Source organism: Podarcis pityusensis (assembly GCF_964106645.2).
Source record: "Podarcis pityusensis genome assembly, chromosome: 10".
Lineage (NCBI taxonomy): Eukaryota > Metazoa > Chordata > Lepidosauria > Squamata > Lacertidae > Podarcis > Podarcis pityusensis.
The window spans coordinates 4,722,850-4,737,028 of record NC_138035.1 but is presented as its reverse complement, the minus strand read 5'-3'; the positions used below and the strand labels follow the sequence as shown (position 1 = coordinate 4,737,028).

Genomic DNA, 14,179 nt, shown 5'->3' with positions numbered 1-14,179 from the left:
CAACTTTTAAGGAAGGCTACAGTTACATGCTTGCCTCCAACATCTAGTTTAGACCTAAGTGATTTAGGTGTAGAATATGAATAATGCGCTGATAAAAAGAGGTTGGGTTACTCTTAAGGTTTTTGTTGCTGTTGTTCTAAACATTTTGTCTCTCAAACTCTTTGGAGTCTCAAACTCCTGCCCAAAAAACCTGACCGAAATTTGTCCTCTAATTCCTGTAAGTACTAGGTCCCTGCCTGTTTGAAGGAGGCAGTGGTAAAACTACACTGGCACCTTGGTTCTCAAACGCCTTGGTATTCAAACAACTTGGAACCCAAACACTGCAAACCCGGAAGTAAGTGTTCCGGTTTGCGAACTGTTTTCAGAAGCCAAACATCCTCCGTTTTGAGTGCCACACTTCCGTTTTGAGTGTTACGCTGAGGTCTGTTTTTGCTATTTATTTTGTGTTTTTATGGTTCTTTTTGTTTTGTTTTTGTGACTGAGGTTTCATATCTCATGGGGCAAATTTCCCAGAAAGGGGGCTGGCCTTGGACCTGTCAGGAAGCTGGAGGTCTGTGGGTGTTCCTCTCAGGCCCAGGGTTTCAGGCCTAATAGGTGGCCTTGTATTTGCAAAGGTATGGCAAGGTAGTTGTACAGGAACGCTGGATCCATTTCTGGGAACCTGCAGGGCAGAAGGTTGAGAGAGATTGTTAGGGAGTGCCCAGAAATTGGGAGAGAATGTAGACTTCCTTTTGAGTAAATCAAGTATTTCCTTCCTTGTTTTGGAGAGGGAGACAATTACGAGGAAAAGCAACGAAGAGATTTGATAAATACGTAAGCAGAAGTATTTTGAACAAGCCATTCTGCTTTTGCCGGTAGGGGGTGTGTCTGTGTGTGTCATACAGAACCCTTGGTTTGTGAGATCTTTGTGATGGTTGAGATGTTTTCTAGCATTCCCTGAACCTGCATGAATGAAACTTCACTGAAGCTGCCTATCAAAATGCTGAATTCTGCATTTAAATTAAGTTCCAACTTTTTCCATGGGGCAGAGTTCCCTGTGCCCTATTCTGGGCCAAAAAACCACTCTAGACTTTGCCCACTGACCCCAGTAGAGGTAACAGTTCAAAAACAAAAATGCAGACCAGGTGATACGAAGTGCCAAGTATAAAGAGGAAACTAGTGGGGTTCTCTCTCTGGAGCCCCATCTCTCCCTGTCCTCAGTTTCCTTGCCAAGCCCTTTCTGCACAGGAATAAGTAAGTCTGTCCTTTTCATTTTTTGCCAGTTTCCCATTTCCCCATTCTTGAGTTCTCTATATTTCCACATCAGTTTGTGATTCTTGAAGGGTTTGATTATTTAGCTCCTGAACATTCATCCGCATTTTAAGAACACATGACCTGGAAGCTGTACGCCGGCTCCCTCGGCCAGTAAAGCGGGATGAGCGCCGCAACTCCAGAGTTGTCTGCGACTGGACCTAATGGTCAGGGGTCCCTTTACCTTTGCTATCAACCAATTTTCCCATATACAATTGACCTTTGGATGTTACTTTTGCAGATGTTAGAATTTTAAAGCACACTGTGTCTAAAAACACTGAGCCTTGGGCTTGCCGATTGGAAGGTCGGCAGTTCGAATACCCACGATGGGGTGAGCTCCCATTGCTCGGTCCCATCTCCTGCCAGCCTAGCAGTTCGAAAGCACATGAAGTGCAAGTAGATCAATAGGTACCACTCCGGCAGGAAGGTAAACGGCGTTTCCGTGCACTGCTCTGGTTCGCCAGAAGCAGCTTAGTCATGCTGGCCACATGACCTGGAAGCTGTCTGCGGACAATCGCCAGCTCCCTCGGTTTATAGAGCGAGATGAGCGCCGCAACCCCAGAGTCGTTTGTGACTGGACTTAACTGTCAGGGGTCCTTTACCCAAGTACGGTATATGTGTTTTTGCACACACTTGGTTGGAGAACTGCATTGCAACATCCAGAGTGTCTGAGGGCGGATTTGTTTTATTTCCCCTCAATTCCTTGAATGGAATGGATTTTCCTTCCCCAGTGTCTCCTCCTGCATACCTGAATAAGAAAGAGAGACACATTCACTTGAAGAGATTGAGTGGCTGATGCTCCTGCCGTCCCAGAGGGGTTGAGAGAAGACAGATCCATCGCTCCATTCCCAGATCATATTCTGGAGAGAGAGAAGGAGAAAGGAAGGTCTTGTGATAAAAGGGGAATGCAAGCCCATTGCTCCCCACATCCCCAGAGGGGACACAGCTGGGGAATCAGCGCAACTGACAAGACCAAGGGGTTCCCATCCTAGCTTCAGGAAGGTTGCTGCATCCTTTAGAACATATTGTTGAACCACCACACTTCCCCTAAGAAATGTTGTTATTTCTGTCCTGGCCTCCACTGCAGGAGATCAGAGCAGCATTTTAGCTTGACAAGCGCTTGGTTAGGTAGGCTGGAAGATAAGTGACTTGTCCAAGGCCAACTAGTTAGCTTTATAGTCGGGAAGATTTGAATATCCACAAAGATTTGTGGTGTAGTCCCTACACCACACCAGCTCTCATCATATGGCTATGAACTACAAGTCAGCATAATTACACCTTTTGCCCAGGATAAGGTCTAAGGGTGTGCTAATAAGACCCACATTGCTGCTGCTAAAAGGATCTGGGTCTGGTCAGTACCTGATTGGGATACTGGGCATACATCAATGTGTGCATCATAGAAGATGCAAATGTATTAAATGGAACAAGCTATAAATTGCAGTGTGAATTATAGTAGAGTTATATTGTCCCACATTGATAGAAAAGACCACAAAGATGATAGAAAAGGTCTCATCTAACACTCCTTCCACTCATCTGAATTTACATATATTTTTATTTTCATGATCAGAACCTGCAATCCCATGTATACTTACCCGGGAGTAAGTAACACTGAACTCAACTGGGCTTTACTCAGGACATGTATAGGATTTCAGTGTTAATTTATTTTTGCCGGAGCCATAAAGGTGAACGAGGATCTGGAGCTGGAGTTCCAGAACCTTCCACAGAGCCACTCCAAGAAATAGTCCCATCTCCAAATGAGGACTTCAGGGTTTGACGTTTGGGGAAGGAAGTGGCTTCAGACTGAAGTGAGAGCCGGTGAGCTACATCTGAAGGAGCTCAAGGGAGCTGAGGAGCTCGTACAGTCAGCATCTTCAGAGAGTCCTAAAGGCACCTACCAAAGTACCACGATCAGCTACCAGGCCGATCCAGACGTTGCTGGAGCCATATTGTCGCAGGTAACTGTAAACCACATTTGCTTCCCTTGCAGAAAGAATGGAGGCCAGCTGGGACCCATGTCTCCTCTGGCAGCTGACCTGCAGAGAGAAGAAGGGGAAACCAGTGAGATGCTGCCCAGAGCCAGGATTCCCAAGGAGTCGGCCCTTGCTCCTCTCTCGCTCGCTCTCTCTTTTTTACAACTTTTTTTGTTATTGCAAAGTAAATACATCAATACTAAACCATACATAAAGAATACAGTCAAACCTCGGGTTACAGATGCTTCAGGTTGCGTTTTTTTCAGGTTACAGACCGCTGAAACCCGGAAGTACTGGAACGGGTTACTTCCAGGTTTCAGCAGTCGCACATGCACAGAAGTGCTAAATCGTGCTTTGCGCATGCACAGAAACACAACCTGGGTGTGTGCAGACGCACCGCTGCAGGTTGCGGATGTTGCGGGTTGCGAATGCGCATCCCGCATGGATCACATTCGCAACCCGAGCAACCGAACTGTAATATAAAGGGGGGGGGATAAGAAAGGGGGGGGATGCAAATAAAAGTAGACAGTAAAAGAATAAAGAAAAGTATAATATTTCAATACACTAACACTATTTTACAAAATAATAGTAGTAATAGACTTCCATCACTCACAACACTTCCTATCACATTTCATATTTTATCTGTATTTCAGTATTATTTTCATCTTAATATATGAATATGTATATATCTCATAGCTGTCAACTTTTCCCTTTTTTAAAGGGAAATTCCCTTATTCCGAATAGGATTCCTCGCAAGAAAAAGAGAAAGTTGATAGCTATGATATATGTATGTTTCCCCTTTTCCGTTCATGAGGTCATTCTAGACCCAGCCAAATTTTTACATTAGAACCTTGGCTTTCTAAATCACCATTCAAGCATGATCTCGATACGAATCCAAGGCAGACCTTTTAACATCACAGTAATCCAAGTTTATGCACCAACTACTGGTGCTGAAGAAACTGAAATTGACCAATTCTATGAAGACTTACAAGACCTTATAGAAGTGACACCAAAGAAGGATGTTCTTCTCATTATAGGGGATTGGAATGCTAAAGTAGGGAATCAAGAGATAAAAGGAACAACTGGCAAGTTTGGCCTTGGAGATCAAAATGAAGCAGGGCAAAGGCTAATAGAGTTCTGTCAAGAGAACAAGCTGGTCATCACAAACATGCTTTTCCAACAACACAAGAGACGACTCTACACATGGACATCACCAGACGGGCAACATCGAAATCAGATTGATTATATTCTCTGCAGCCAAAGATGGAGAAGCTCTATACAGTCAGCAAAAACAAGACCTGGAGCTGACTGTGGCTCAGATCATCAGCTTCTTATAGCAAAATTCAAGCTTAAACTGAAGAAAGTAGGAAAAACCACTGGGCCGGTAAGATACAATCTAAATCAAATCCCTTATGAATATACAGTGGAAGTGAGGAACAGGTTTAAGGATTTAGATTTGCTGGACAGAGTGCCTGAAGAACTATGGATGGAGGCTCGCAACATTATACAGGAGGCAGCAACTAAAACCATCCCAATGGAAAAGAAATGCAAGAAAGCAAAGTGGCTGTCCAACGAGGCCTTACAAATAGCGGGGGAGAGAAGGCAAGCAAAATGCAAGGGAGATAGTGAAAGATACAGGAAATTGAATGCAGATTTCCAAAGAATAGCAAGGAGAGACAAGAAGGCCTTCTTAAACGAGCAATGCAAAGAAATAGAGGAAAACAACAGAATGGGAAGAACCAGAGATCTGTTCAAGAAAATCGGAAATATGAAAGGAACATTTCGTACAAAGATTACCATAATAAAGGACAAAAGTGGTAAAGACCTAACTGAAGCAGAAGACATCAAGAAGAGGTGGCAAGAATACACAGAGGAATTATACCAGAAAGATATGGATGTCTCGTACACCCCAGGTAGTGGGGTTGCTGACCTTGAGCCAGACATCCTGGAGAGTGAAGTCAAATGGGCCTTAGAAAGCACTGCAAATAACAAGGCCAGTGGAAGTGATGGTATTCCAGCTGAACTATTTAAAATTTTAAAAGATGATGCTGTTAAGGTGCTACACTCAATATGCCAGCAAGTTTGGAAAACTCAGCAGTGGCCAGAGGATTGGAGAAGATCAGTCTACATCCCAATCCCAAAGAAAGGCAGTGCCAAAGAATGCTCCAGCTACCGCACAATTTCACTCATTTCACATGCTAGCAAGGTTATGCTTAAAATTCTACAAGGAAGGCTCAAGCAGTATGTGGACCGAGAACTCCCAGAAGTGCAAGCTGGATTTAGAAGAGGCAGAGGAACCAGAGACCAAATTGCAAACATGCGCTGGATTATGGAGAAAGCTAGAGAGTTCCAGAAAGACATCTACTTCTGCTTCATTGACTATGCAAAAGCCTTTGACTGTGTTGACCACAGCAAACTATGGCAAGTTCTTAAAGAAATGGGAGTGCCTGATCACCTCATCTGTCTCCTGAGAAATCTCTATGTGGGACAAGAAGCTACAGTTAGAACTGGATATGGAACAACTGATTGGTTCAAAATTGGGAAAGGAGTACGGCAAGGCTGTATATTGTCTCCCTGCTTATTTAACTTATATGCAGAATTCATCATGCGAAAGGCTGGGCTGGATGAATCCCAAGCCGGAATTAAGATTGCTGGAAGAAATATCAACAACCTCAGATATGCAGATGACACAACCTTGATGGCAGAAAGTGAAGAGGAATTAAAGAAACTTTTAATGAGGGTGAAAGAGCAGAGCGCAAAATATGGTCTGAAGCTCAACATCAAAAAAACGAAGATCATGGCCACTGGGCCCATCACCTCCTGGCAAATAGAAGGGGAAGAAATGGAGGCAGTGAAAGATTTTACTTTCTTGGGCTCCATGATCACTGCAGATGGTGACAGCAGTCACGAAATTAAAAGACGCCTGCTCCTTGGGAGAAAGGCAATGGCAAACCTAGACAACATCTTAAAAAGCAGAGACATCACCTTGCCAACAAAGGTCCGTATGGTAAAGGCCATGGTTTTTCCAGTAGTGATGTATGGAAGTGAGAGCTGGACCATAAAGAAGGCTGATCGCCGAAGAATTGATGCTTTTGAATTATGGTGCTGGAGGAGATTCTTGAGAGTCCCATGGACTGCAAGAAGATCAAACCTCTCCATTCTTAAGGAAATCAGCCCTGAGTGCTCACTGGAAGGACAGATCCTGAAGCTGAGGCTCCAATACTTTGGCCACCTCATGAGAAGAGAAGACTCCCTGGAAAAGACCCTGATGTTGGGAAAGATGGAGGGCACAAGGAGAAGGGGACGACAGAGAATGAGATGGTTGGATGGTGTTCTTGAAGCTACCAGCATGAGTTTGATCAAACTGCGGGAGGCAGTGGAGGACAGAAGTGCCTGGCGTGCTCTGGTCCATGGGGTCACGAAGAGTCGGACACGACTAAACGACTAAACAACAACAAAAGCATTGCCTGTTTTTTGAATTTTGAATGATCACAAGCTCGAAGCCCAAAAAATACACACACACCCGGCGCAACCTACTGGACCCATCATTTCTGGAAATGCCAGGCCCTTAGCTGGGATGAATGTTGCTGACACTTTCTTTTCCCAGGAGAAGCAGAAGATTGGGCAAGTGGTCTACCTTGGACTCTGCCTGTTGGGCTGCCTGATCCTGAACCCTTTGGCAGAAGGTGAGCATTAGGAGAAGGGGCAGATCCAGCTGCTGCAGCTGTTGGTTTTGGAACTTTGCTGTACGGTGCAACGGGTTGGTGCTTCTGGCTCTTAAGCAGGAGGTTGGGGGTTCGAGCCCAACTGTGGGCAGGATCCTGCAGCGCAGGGAGTAGGGGGGGTCTCTTCCAACTCTACAATTCTGTGGTTCTGTTTCTAATCAGTTCATTAGATCTGTGTAGGTTTCCCTTTGTAAAGCTGGCAGCTTTTTCCTGGCCTTGCTGCTCTTGGTAGTGGCTCCCTATCTGTGGAATTTCCTCCCAGAGGGGGGATTTATTGGTCCCCGCTGTGGAAATAAAAAACGTTCTTGCTTTATGCTTTTAGACTTTGCTGCATGTTTATTTTAAAGAGGCAGTTCTACAGCACTTCTATATATTGTAAATTAATAGAAGGTATGAGTTACCACTTTTGCTTGGATGAATAAATAAAGAGAGTGATTGTTCCTAACTGGGAAAAGCACTGAGTCTCTTCCAATTAGCTGTCTGTCTGGAGCTGCTCTCTGCCCCTTTTTAAAATGATGGAAGAGCAGCACTCAAAGGCTGGGGGGGGGGGGGGCTGCACCAGCCTCCCATTCTCCTGAAATCTCTCCCCTTCTGGCATAAGTTTTGGGTCTTTGCTTTCGTCTTGTGTATGTTTGTTAAATCACCAGTGCGCTTCTTCCATCACCATCACTAAGTAAATCATTCCCTCCCCTTCTTTCCATTAATCCAGAAAGAGTGCTGTTTTGCAATAATAGAAATCTTTCAGCTTGATATAACCATTTTACACTTAGGTGTATATGTCTGTGTTGTTGTTTTTTTTAAAAAAAATATGTTTACTTTTTGAAAAATTGAAAAGAATATATAGATAAAAAAGTATAACAATTTTATTTGAAAGCACCAGCGGCGTCTTATCTTGTCACACTAGCTGGATGGCTGTCACTATTGCACTGGACATTGGCTCCCAGTACGTTTCTGAGCACAATTCAAAGTGTTGGTGCTGACCTTTAAAGCCCTAAGCGGCCTTGGTCCAGTATACCTGAAGGAGCGTCTCCACCCCCATTGCCAGAAGGAACCTCCCGATTCCTAACGCCAGGGCTTCCTTGAGGGGCTCCATTTGTCAAGGAAAGGGTTGGTGGTCTGGGGGATCTATTCCAGTCTCAATCCAATTCCTCACAGGTGCCGCCAATCGCAACCAGAGCGCTCGCGCTCACTGCCCTTCAGGAGCCCTCTTCTACAGAAAGTACTGCTACGAGTATTTTAGCTCCAGCCGCTCGTGGGATGATGCCGAGGTAAGTTTCACCAGGGGGAATGAGAAGAAATAAGAAAGTTACTAAGAACTTCACATAGCAAAAGACCAGAAATATACCTTTTGGGAATATTGAATAGTGATATTTCTAGAGAAAATACTAAATTCTTTCTGTGGCGAGAATCCTGGTGGCTGAGTACTGGAAGGGTAACCAGGTACTGACCAAAGAGGAATGGTTATTTAAATTATGTGAATATTTGGAACTGGCCAAATTGACGGACGTAACAAGACTAAAGCCAGTGATTACAGTCAAGAAGGAATGGAAGCGCTTGAATGATTATTTAGAAAGACAATGTTCTAATGTAAAAATTTGGCTGTGTCTAGAATGAACTTGTGAATGGGAAAGGGGAAACATACATATATACATGGGATGCGGGTGGCACTGTGGTCTAAACCACTGAGCCTCTTGGGCTTGCCGATCAGGTCGGCAGTTTGGATCCCTGCGACGGGGTGAGCTCCCGTTGCTCGGTCCCTGCTCCTGCCAACCTAGCAGTTCAAAAGCATATCAAGTGCAAGCAGATAAATAGGTACCGCTCTGGCGGGAAGGTAAAGGCGTTTCCGTGGGCTGCTCTGGTTCGCCAGAAGCCGCTTAGTCATGCTAGCCACATGACCTAGAAGCTGTACGCCGGCTCCCTTGGCCAGTAAAGCAAGATGAGCGCCACAACCCCAGAGTCGGCCACGACTGGACCTAATGGTCAGGGGTCCCTTTACCTTTACCTATATACATATCTATATATTAAGATGAAAATAATACTGAAATACAGATAAAATATGAAATGTGAAAGGAAGTGTTGTGAGAGTGATGGAAGCCTATTACTACTATTATTTTGTAAAATAGTATTTATTGTACTGAAATTTTATGCTTTGCTTTATTCTTTTACTGTCTACTGTTCTTTGCATCCCCCCCCCTTTATTATTTTTTCCCCTTTATGCATGCTTTGGTACTGATGTATTTACTTTGCAATAATAATAAAAAATAGTTGTAAAAAAAAAATTCCTTGTTGGGAATCCTGGCTCTGGGCAGCATCTCACTGGTTTCCCCCTTTCTTCTCTCTGCAGGTCAGCTGCCAGAGGAGACATGGGTCCCAGCTGGCCTCCATTCTTTCTGCAAGGGAAGCAAATGTGGTTTACAGTTACCTGCGACAATATGGCTCCAGCAACGTCTGGATCGGCCTGGTAGCTGACCGTGGTAGCTACCACGTGGTAGGTGCCTTTAGGACTCTCTGAAGATGCTGACTGTACGAGCCGCTCAGCTCCCTTGAGCTCCTTCAGATATAGCTCACTAGCTCTCACTTCCCTCTGAAGCCACTTCCTTCCCCAAACGTCAAACCTTGAAGTCCTCATTTGGAGATGGGATTATTTCTCGGAGTGGCTCTGTGGAAGGTTCTGGAACTCCAGCTCCAGATCCTCGTTGTCTTTCCTCCTTGCCAACTCTCATTGCGCTATCTATAAAGTCACAGATTCTGTGACATCTCCCCAACACCGTACAAATTGTCAGTCCCCTTTCACCTTTATGGCTCCGGCAAAAATAAATTAACACTGAAATCCTATACATGTCCTGAGTAAAGCCCAGTTGAGTTCAGTGTTACTTACTCCCGGGTAAGTATACATGGGATTGCAGGTTCTGATCATGAAAATAAAAATATATGTAAATTCAGATGAGTGGAAGGAGTGTTAGATGAGACCTTTTCTATCATCTTTGTGGTCTTTTCTATCAATGTGGGACAATATAACTCTACTATAATTCACACTGCAATTTATAGCTTGTTCCATTTAATACATTTGCATCTTCTATGATGCACACATTGAAGTATGCCCAGTATCCCAATCAGGTACTGACCAGACCCAGATCCTTTTAGCAGCAGCAATGTGGGTCTTATTAGCACACCCTTAGACCTTATCCTGGGCAAAAGGTGTAATTATGCTGACTTGTAGTTCATAGCCATATGATGAGAGCTGGTGTGGTGTAGGGACTACACCACAAATCTTTGTGGATATTCAAATCTTCCCGACTATAAAGCTAACTAGTTGGCCTTGGACAAGTCACTTATCTTCCAGCCTACCTAACCAAGCGCTTGTCAAGCTAAAATGCTGCTCTGATCTCCTGCAGTGGAGGCCAGGACAGAAATAACAACATTTCTTAGGGGAAGTGTGGTGGTTCAACAATATGTTCTAAAGGATGCAGCAACCTTCCTGAAGCTAGGATGGGAACCCCTTGGTCTTGTCAGTTGCGCTGATTCCCCAGCTGTGTCCCCTCTGGGGATGTGGGGAGCAATGGGCTTGCATTCCCCTTTTATCACAAGACCTTCCTTTCTCCTTCTCTCTCTCCAGAATATGATCTGGGAATGGAGCGATGGATCTGTCTTCTCTCAACCCCTCTGGGATGGCAGGAGCATCAGCCACTCAATCTCTTCAAGTGAATGTGTCTCTCTTTCTTATTCAGGTATGCAGGAGGAGACACTGGGGAAGGAAAATCCATTCCATTCAAGGAATTGAGGGGAAATAAAACAAATCCGCCCTCAGACACTCTGGATGTTGCAATGCAGTTCTCCAACCAAGTGTGTGCAAAAACACATATACCGTACTTGGGTAAAGGACCCCTGACAGTTAAGTCCAGTCACAAACGACTCTGGGGTTGCGGCGCTCATCTCGCTCTATAAACCGAGGGAGCTGGCGATTGTCCGCAGACAGCTTCCAGGTCATGTGGCCAGCATGACTAAGCTGCTTCTGGCGAACCAGAGCAGTGCATCAAAACGCCGTTTACCTTCCTGCCGGAGTGGTACCTATTGATCTACTTGCACTTCATGTGCTTTCGAACTGCTAGGCTGGCAGGAGATGGGACCGAGCAACGGGAGCTCACCCCATCGTGGGTATTCGAACCGCCGACCTTCCAATCGGCAAGCCCAAGGCTCAGTGTTTTTAGACACAGTGTGCTTTAAAATTCTAACATCTGCAAAAGTAACATCCAAAGGTCCGTTGTATATGGGAAAATTGGTTGATAGCAAAGGTAAAGGGACCCCTGACCATTAGGTCCAGTCGCAGACAACTCTGGAGTTGCGGCGCTCATCCCGCTTTACTGGCCGAGGGAGCTGGCGTACAGCTTCCAGGTCATGTGTTCTTAAAATGCGGATGAATGTTCAGGAGCTAAATAATCAAACCCTTCAAGAATCACAAACTGATGTGGAAATATAGAGAACTCAAGAATGGGGAAATGGGAAACTGACAAAAAATGAAAAGGACAGACTTACTTATTCCTGTGCAGAAAGGGCTTGGCAAGGAAACTGAGGACAGGGAGAGATGGGGCTCCAGAGAGAGAACCCCACTAGTTTCCTCTTTATACAGTGGTGCCCCGCAAGACGAATGCCTCGCAAGACGGAAAACCCGCTAGACGAAAGGGTTTTCCGTTTTTGAGTTGCTTCGCAGGACGAATTTCCCTATGGGCTTGCTTCGCAAGACGAAAATGTCTTGCGAGTCTTGAGATTTTTTTTTCGCTTTCCCCCCCTTTATCTAAGCCGCTAAGCCTTTAATAGCCTTTTAGCAGCTAATCCGATAAACCGATAAGCCTTTAATAGCCGCTAAACTGCTAATAGCGCTAATCCGTTAAGCCGCTAATAGGGTTGCTTCGCAAGACGAAAAAACCGCTAGACGAAGACTCTCGCGGAACGGATTAATTTCGTCTTGCGAGGCACCACTGTACTTGGCACTTCTTATCACCTGGGCTGCATTTTTGTTTTTGAACTGTTACCTCCACTGGGGTCGGTGGGCAAAGTCTTTGTCCCAGAGTAGGGAACAGGGAACTCTGCCCCATGGAAAAAGTTGGAACTTAATTTAAATGCAGAATTCAGCATTTTGATAGGCGGCTTCAGTGAAGTTTCATTCATGCAAGCATGGGGAATGCTAGAAAACATCTCAAACGTCACAAAGATCTCACAAACCAAGGGTTCTGTATGACACACACAGACACACACACCCTACCGGCAAAAGTAGAATGGCTTGTTCAAAATACTTCTGCTTACGTATTTATCAGCTCTCTTTGCTGCTTTTCCTTGTAATTGTCTCCCTCTCCAAAACAGGGAAGGAAATACTTGATTTACTCAAAAGGAAGTCTACATTCTCTCTCAATTTCTAGACACTCCCTAACAATCTCTCTCAACCTTCTGCCCTGCAGGTTCCCAGAAATGGATCCAGCGTTCCTGTACGACTACCTTGCCATACCTTTGCAAGTACAAGGCCACCTATTAGGCCTGAAACCCTGGGCCTGAGAGGAACACCCAAAGACCTCCAGCTTCCTGACAGGTCCAAGGCCAGCCCCCTTTCCCCACTGCTCTGTCCACCTGCAGGAAATCTATTCCCTCCCCTCCTCTATTGGCCTGGAGCAGAAAAAACAAGAGGGGTTTCCCCAAATAAATCCAGTTTGGACTCTTGAGTTCACTAAGACCTAGCCAAATCCGAAGCCTGAGGCTGTGAGCAACAGTACATCTCTCCAAAGTGGGAAATTTGCCCCATGAGATATGAAACCTGTCTCACTTTTCTGCAAAGAGATGCTTTTGTGGACTGGTTAGCTGAGTAAATGAGGCTTTCCTTGTGCTTTGCAAAGTGATGGGGCCAACTTTGGAACCCCCTTTCCCAGACCACATCATAGAAACGCTAACCTTTGCAGGCTGTCTGCTCTCCCTCTCTCTGGCCAGCTCCCGTCTTCCTCCGTAGTGACAATAAACCTCCTTCTGTGCATGCAATTCTGCATCCATGTCCTCTGTATTCTTGAAATAGTTGTTTATTGTGACATTCAGATCCTACCTTTCCCCCAAGAAGGTCCATGTGGCAGGCATGGTTCTCCCCCAACCCCATCCTATCCCAACCCTAGTTTGGAGAGTCGCTTCAGAAGGATTTCACAGTCAATGGTATCGAAAGCCGCTGAGAAGTCGAGGAGAATTAACAGGGACATGTTTCCCTTGTCTCTCTCTCGACAGAGGTCATCATACAGGGTGACCAAAGCAGTTTCTGTGATATTATATATATTTCCTTTTTGTCAGTGTCTTGGCCAGCTGTGGGTGCCTCAAGCAGGGAGCAGCTGCCTCCCAGCTCTGTGTGTGTCTCAGGGAAAGGGGGGGGCTGCTCTGTGTTTTGCTAGAAGTTAAATTGCACATTTTGGGGGGGGGGGGGACAGCTTTCTTTTTGTGTGCTTTGCATTGAGATTTGTGTTTCCAGCTCAGCCAGGGGAGCTGGGGCTGGAGGGCTAGCTCTGTGTGTGTGTGTGTGTGTGTGTGTGTGTGTGTAAATGTTGTAAACAAGATCTGCTCTTATTCCCTTATGGGGTATCCAAGAGCCTGTATAGAGTCCTTATGTGGGCTCCCTATTGGTAAGAGAAAATAACAGAGGCCAACCAGAGAATATTGAGCAGCAAAGCAGCTCATAAGCCTGATCTTTATTGATCTGTTGCAACAGGGTGCTCCCCTGAGGAGGACCCCGAACCAAGGCGTGCCTGCCCTTATACAGACATTTTAAATTCCCTCCCTGGAGCTCAAGACCACCCCTCCATACATCATACATACATCACAGAAATTTGAATGTTGTTGTTTTTCCTGTCTGCCAGGTTATCTGATAATGCCTTATCTGATTGCCTTTTCCTGGTAGTCTGCCCATTCCTTTGAAATGGTGATTACCCAATTCGTGTAACAAGGAAGGTTTTTTTTTCCACTTCCTCCTTCCTTGCAGAGAAACATTTGGTCAGTGTGATGGGACGATGAGCTGCTTGTGCGTAAAATCCAAGTCCCTCAGAGTTTGGTCAAGTTTGCAAACCTCTGTCTGTAACGGAGCCCCTTAAACATGGCTCTGTCAGTCGCTTGCAGATTCCGACAGTGGTTGCTTTCGGAATCGCTTCCAACATAAAAGCTCCTTAACGGAAACAC

At 45.3% G+C, this 14,179-nt stretch overlaps 1 protein-coding gene and 1 long non-coding RNA gene across 2 annotated transcripts; one reads left to right on the top strand and one right to left on the bottom strand.

Annotated features, from left to right (window-relative positions):
- Positions 1-518: 518 nt before the first annotated feature.
- On the bottom strand, positions 519-3,354 carry LOC308486476. The gene is made up of 3 exons (XR_013991064.1): positions 3,186-3,354; positions 2,039-2,150; positions 519-661 (listed from the first exon to the last, which is right to left on the bottom strand). It is a non-coding gene; the product is annotated as an uncharacterized lncRNA (long non-coding RNA).
- A 3,473-nt stretch (positions 3,355-6,827) lies between these two features.
- LOC308457857 (regenerating islet-derived protein 3-gamma-like) lies at positions 6,828-13,006 on the top strand. Its single transcript, XM_080972062.1, has 5 exons — positions 6,828-6,946; positions 8,141-8,253; positions 9,330-9,473; positions 10,602-10,713; positions 12,439-13,006. Exons 1-5 carry the CDS (start codon positions 6,838-6,840, stop codon positions 12,510-12,512), a joined length of 552 nt encoding a protein of 183 aa, XP_080828188.1. The 5' UTR covers positions 6,828-6,837; the 3' UTR covers positions 12,513-13,006.
- The last annotated feature ends 1,173 nt before the right edge of the window (positions 13,007-14,179 follow it).

Excerpts from the sequence above, each read along its gene's own strand:
- LOC308457857 (XM_080972062.1), top strand. The coding sequence starts at position 6,838 with ATGAATGTTGCTGACACTTTCTTTTCCCAGGAGAAGCAGAAGATTGGG. Across the intron at positions 6,947-8,140 it reads CCTGAACCCTTTGGCAGAAG|GTGCCGCCAATCGCAACCAG; the intron begins GTGAGCATTAGG and ends AATTCCTCACAG. Across the intron at positions 9,474-10,601 it reads ACCGTGGTAGCTACCACGTG|AATATGATCTGGGAATGGAG; the intron begins GTAGGTGCCTTT and ends CTCTCTCTCCAG.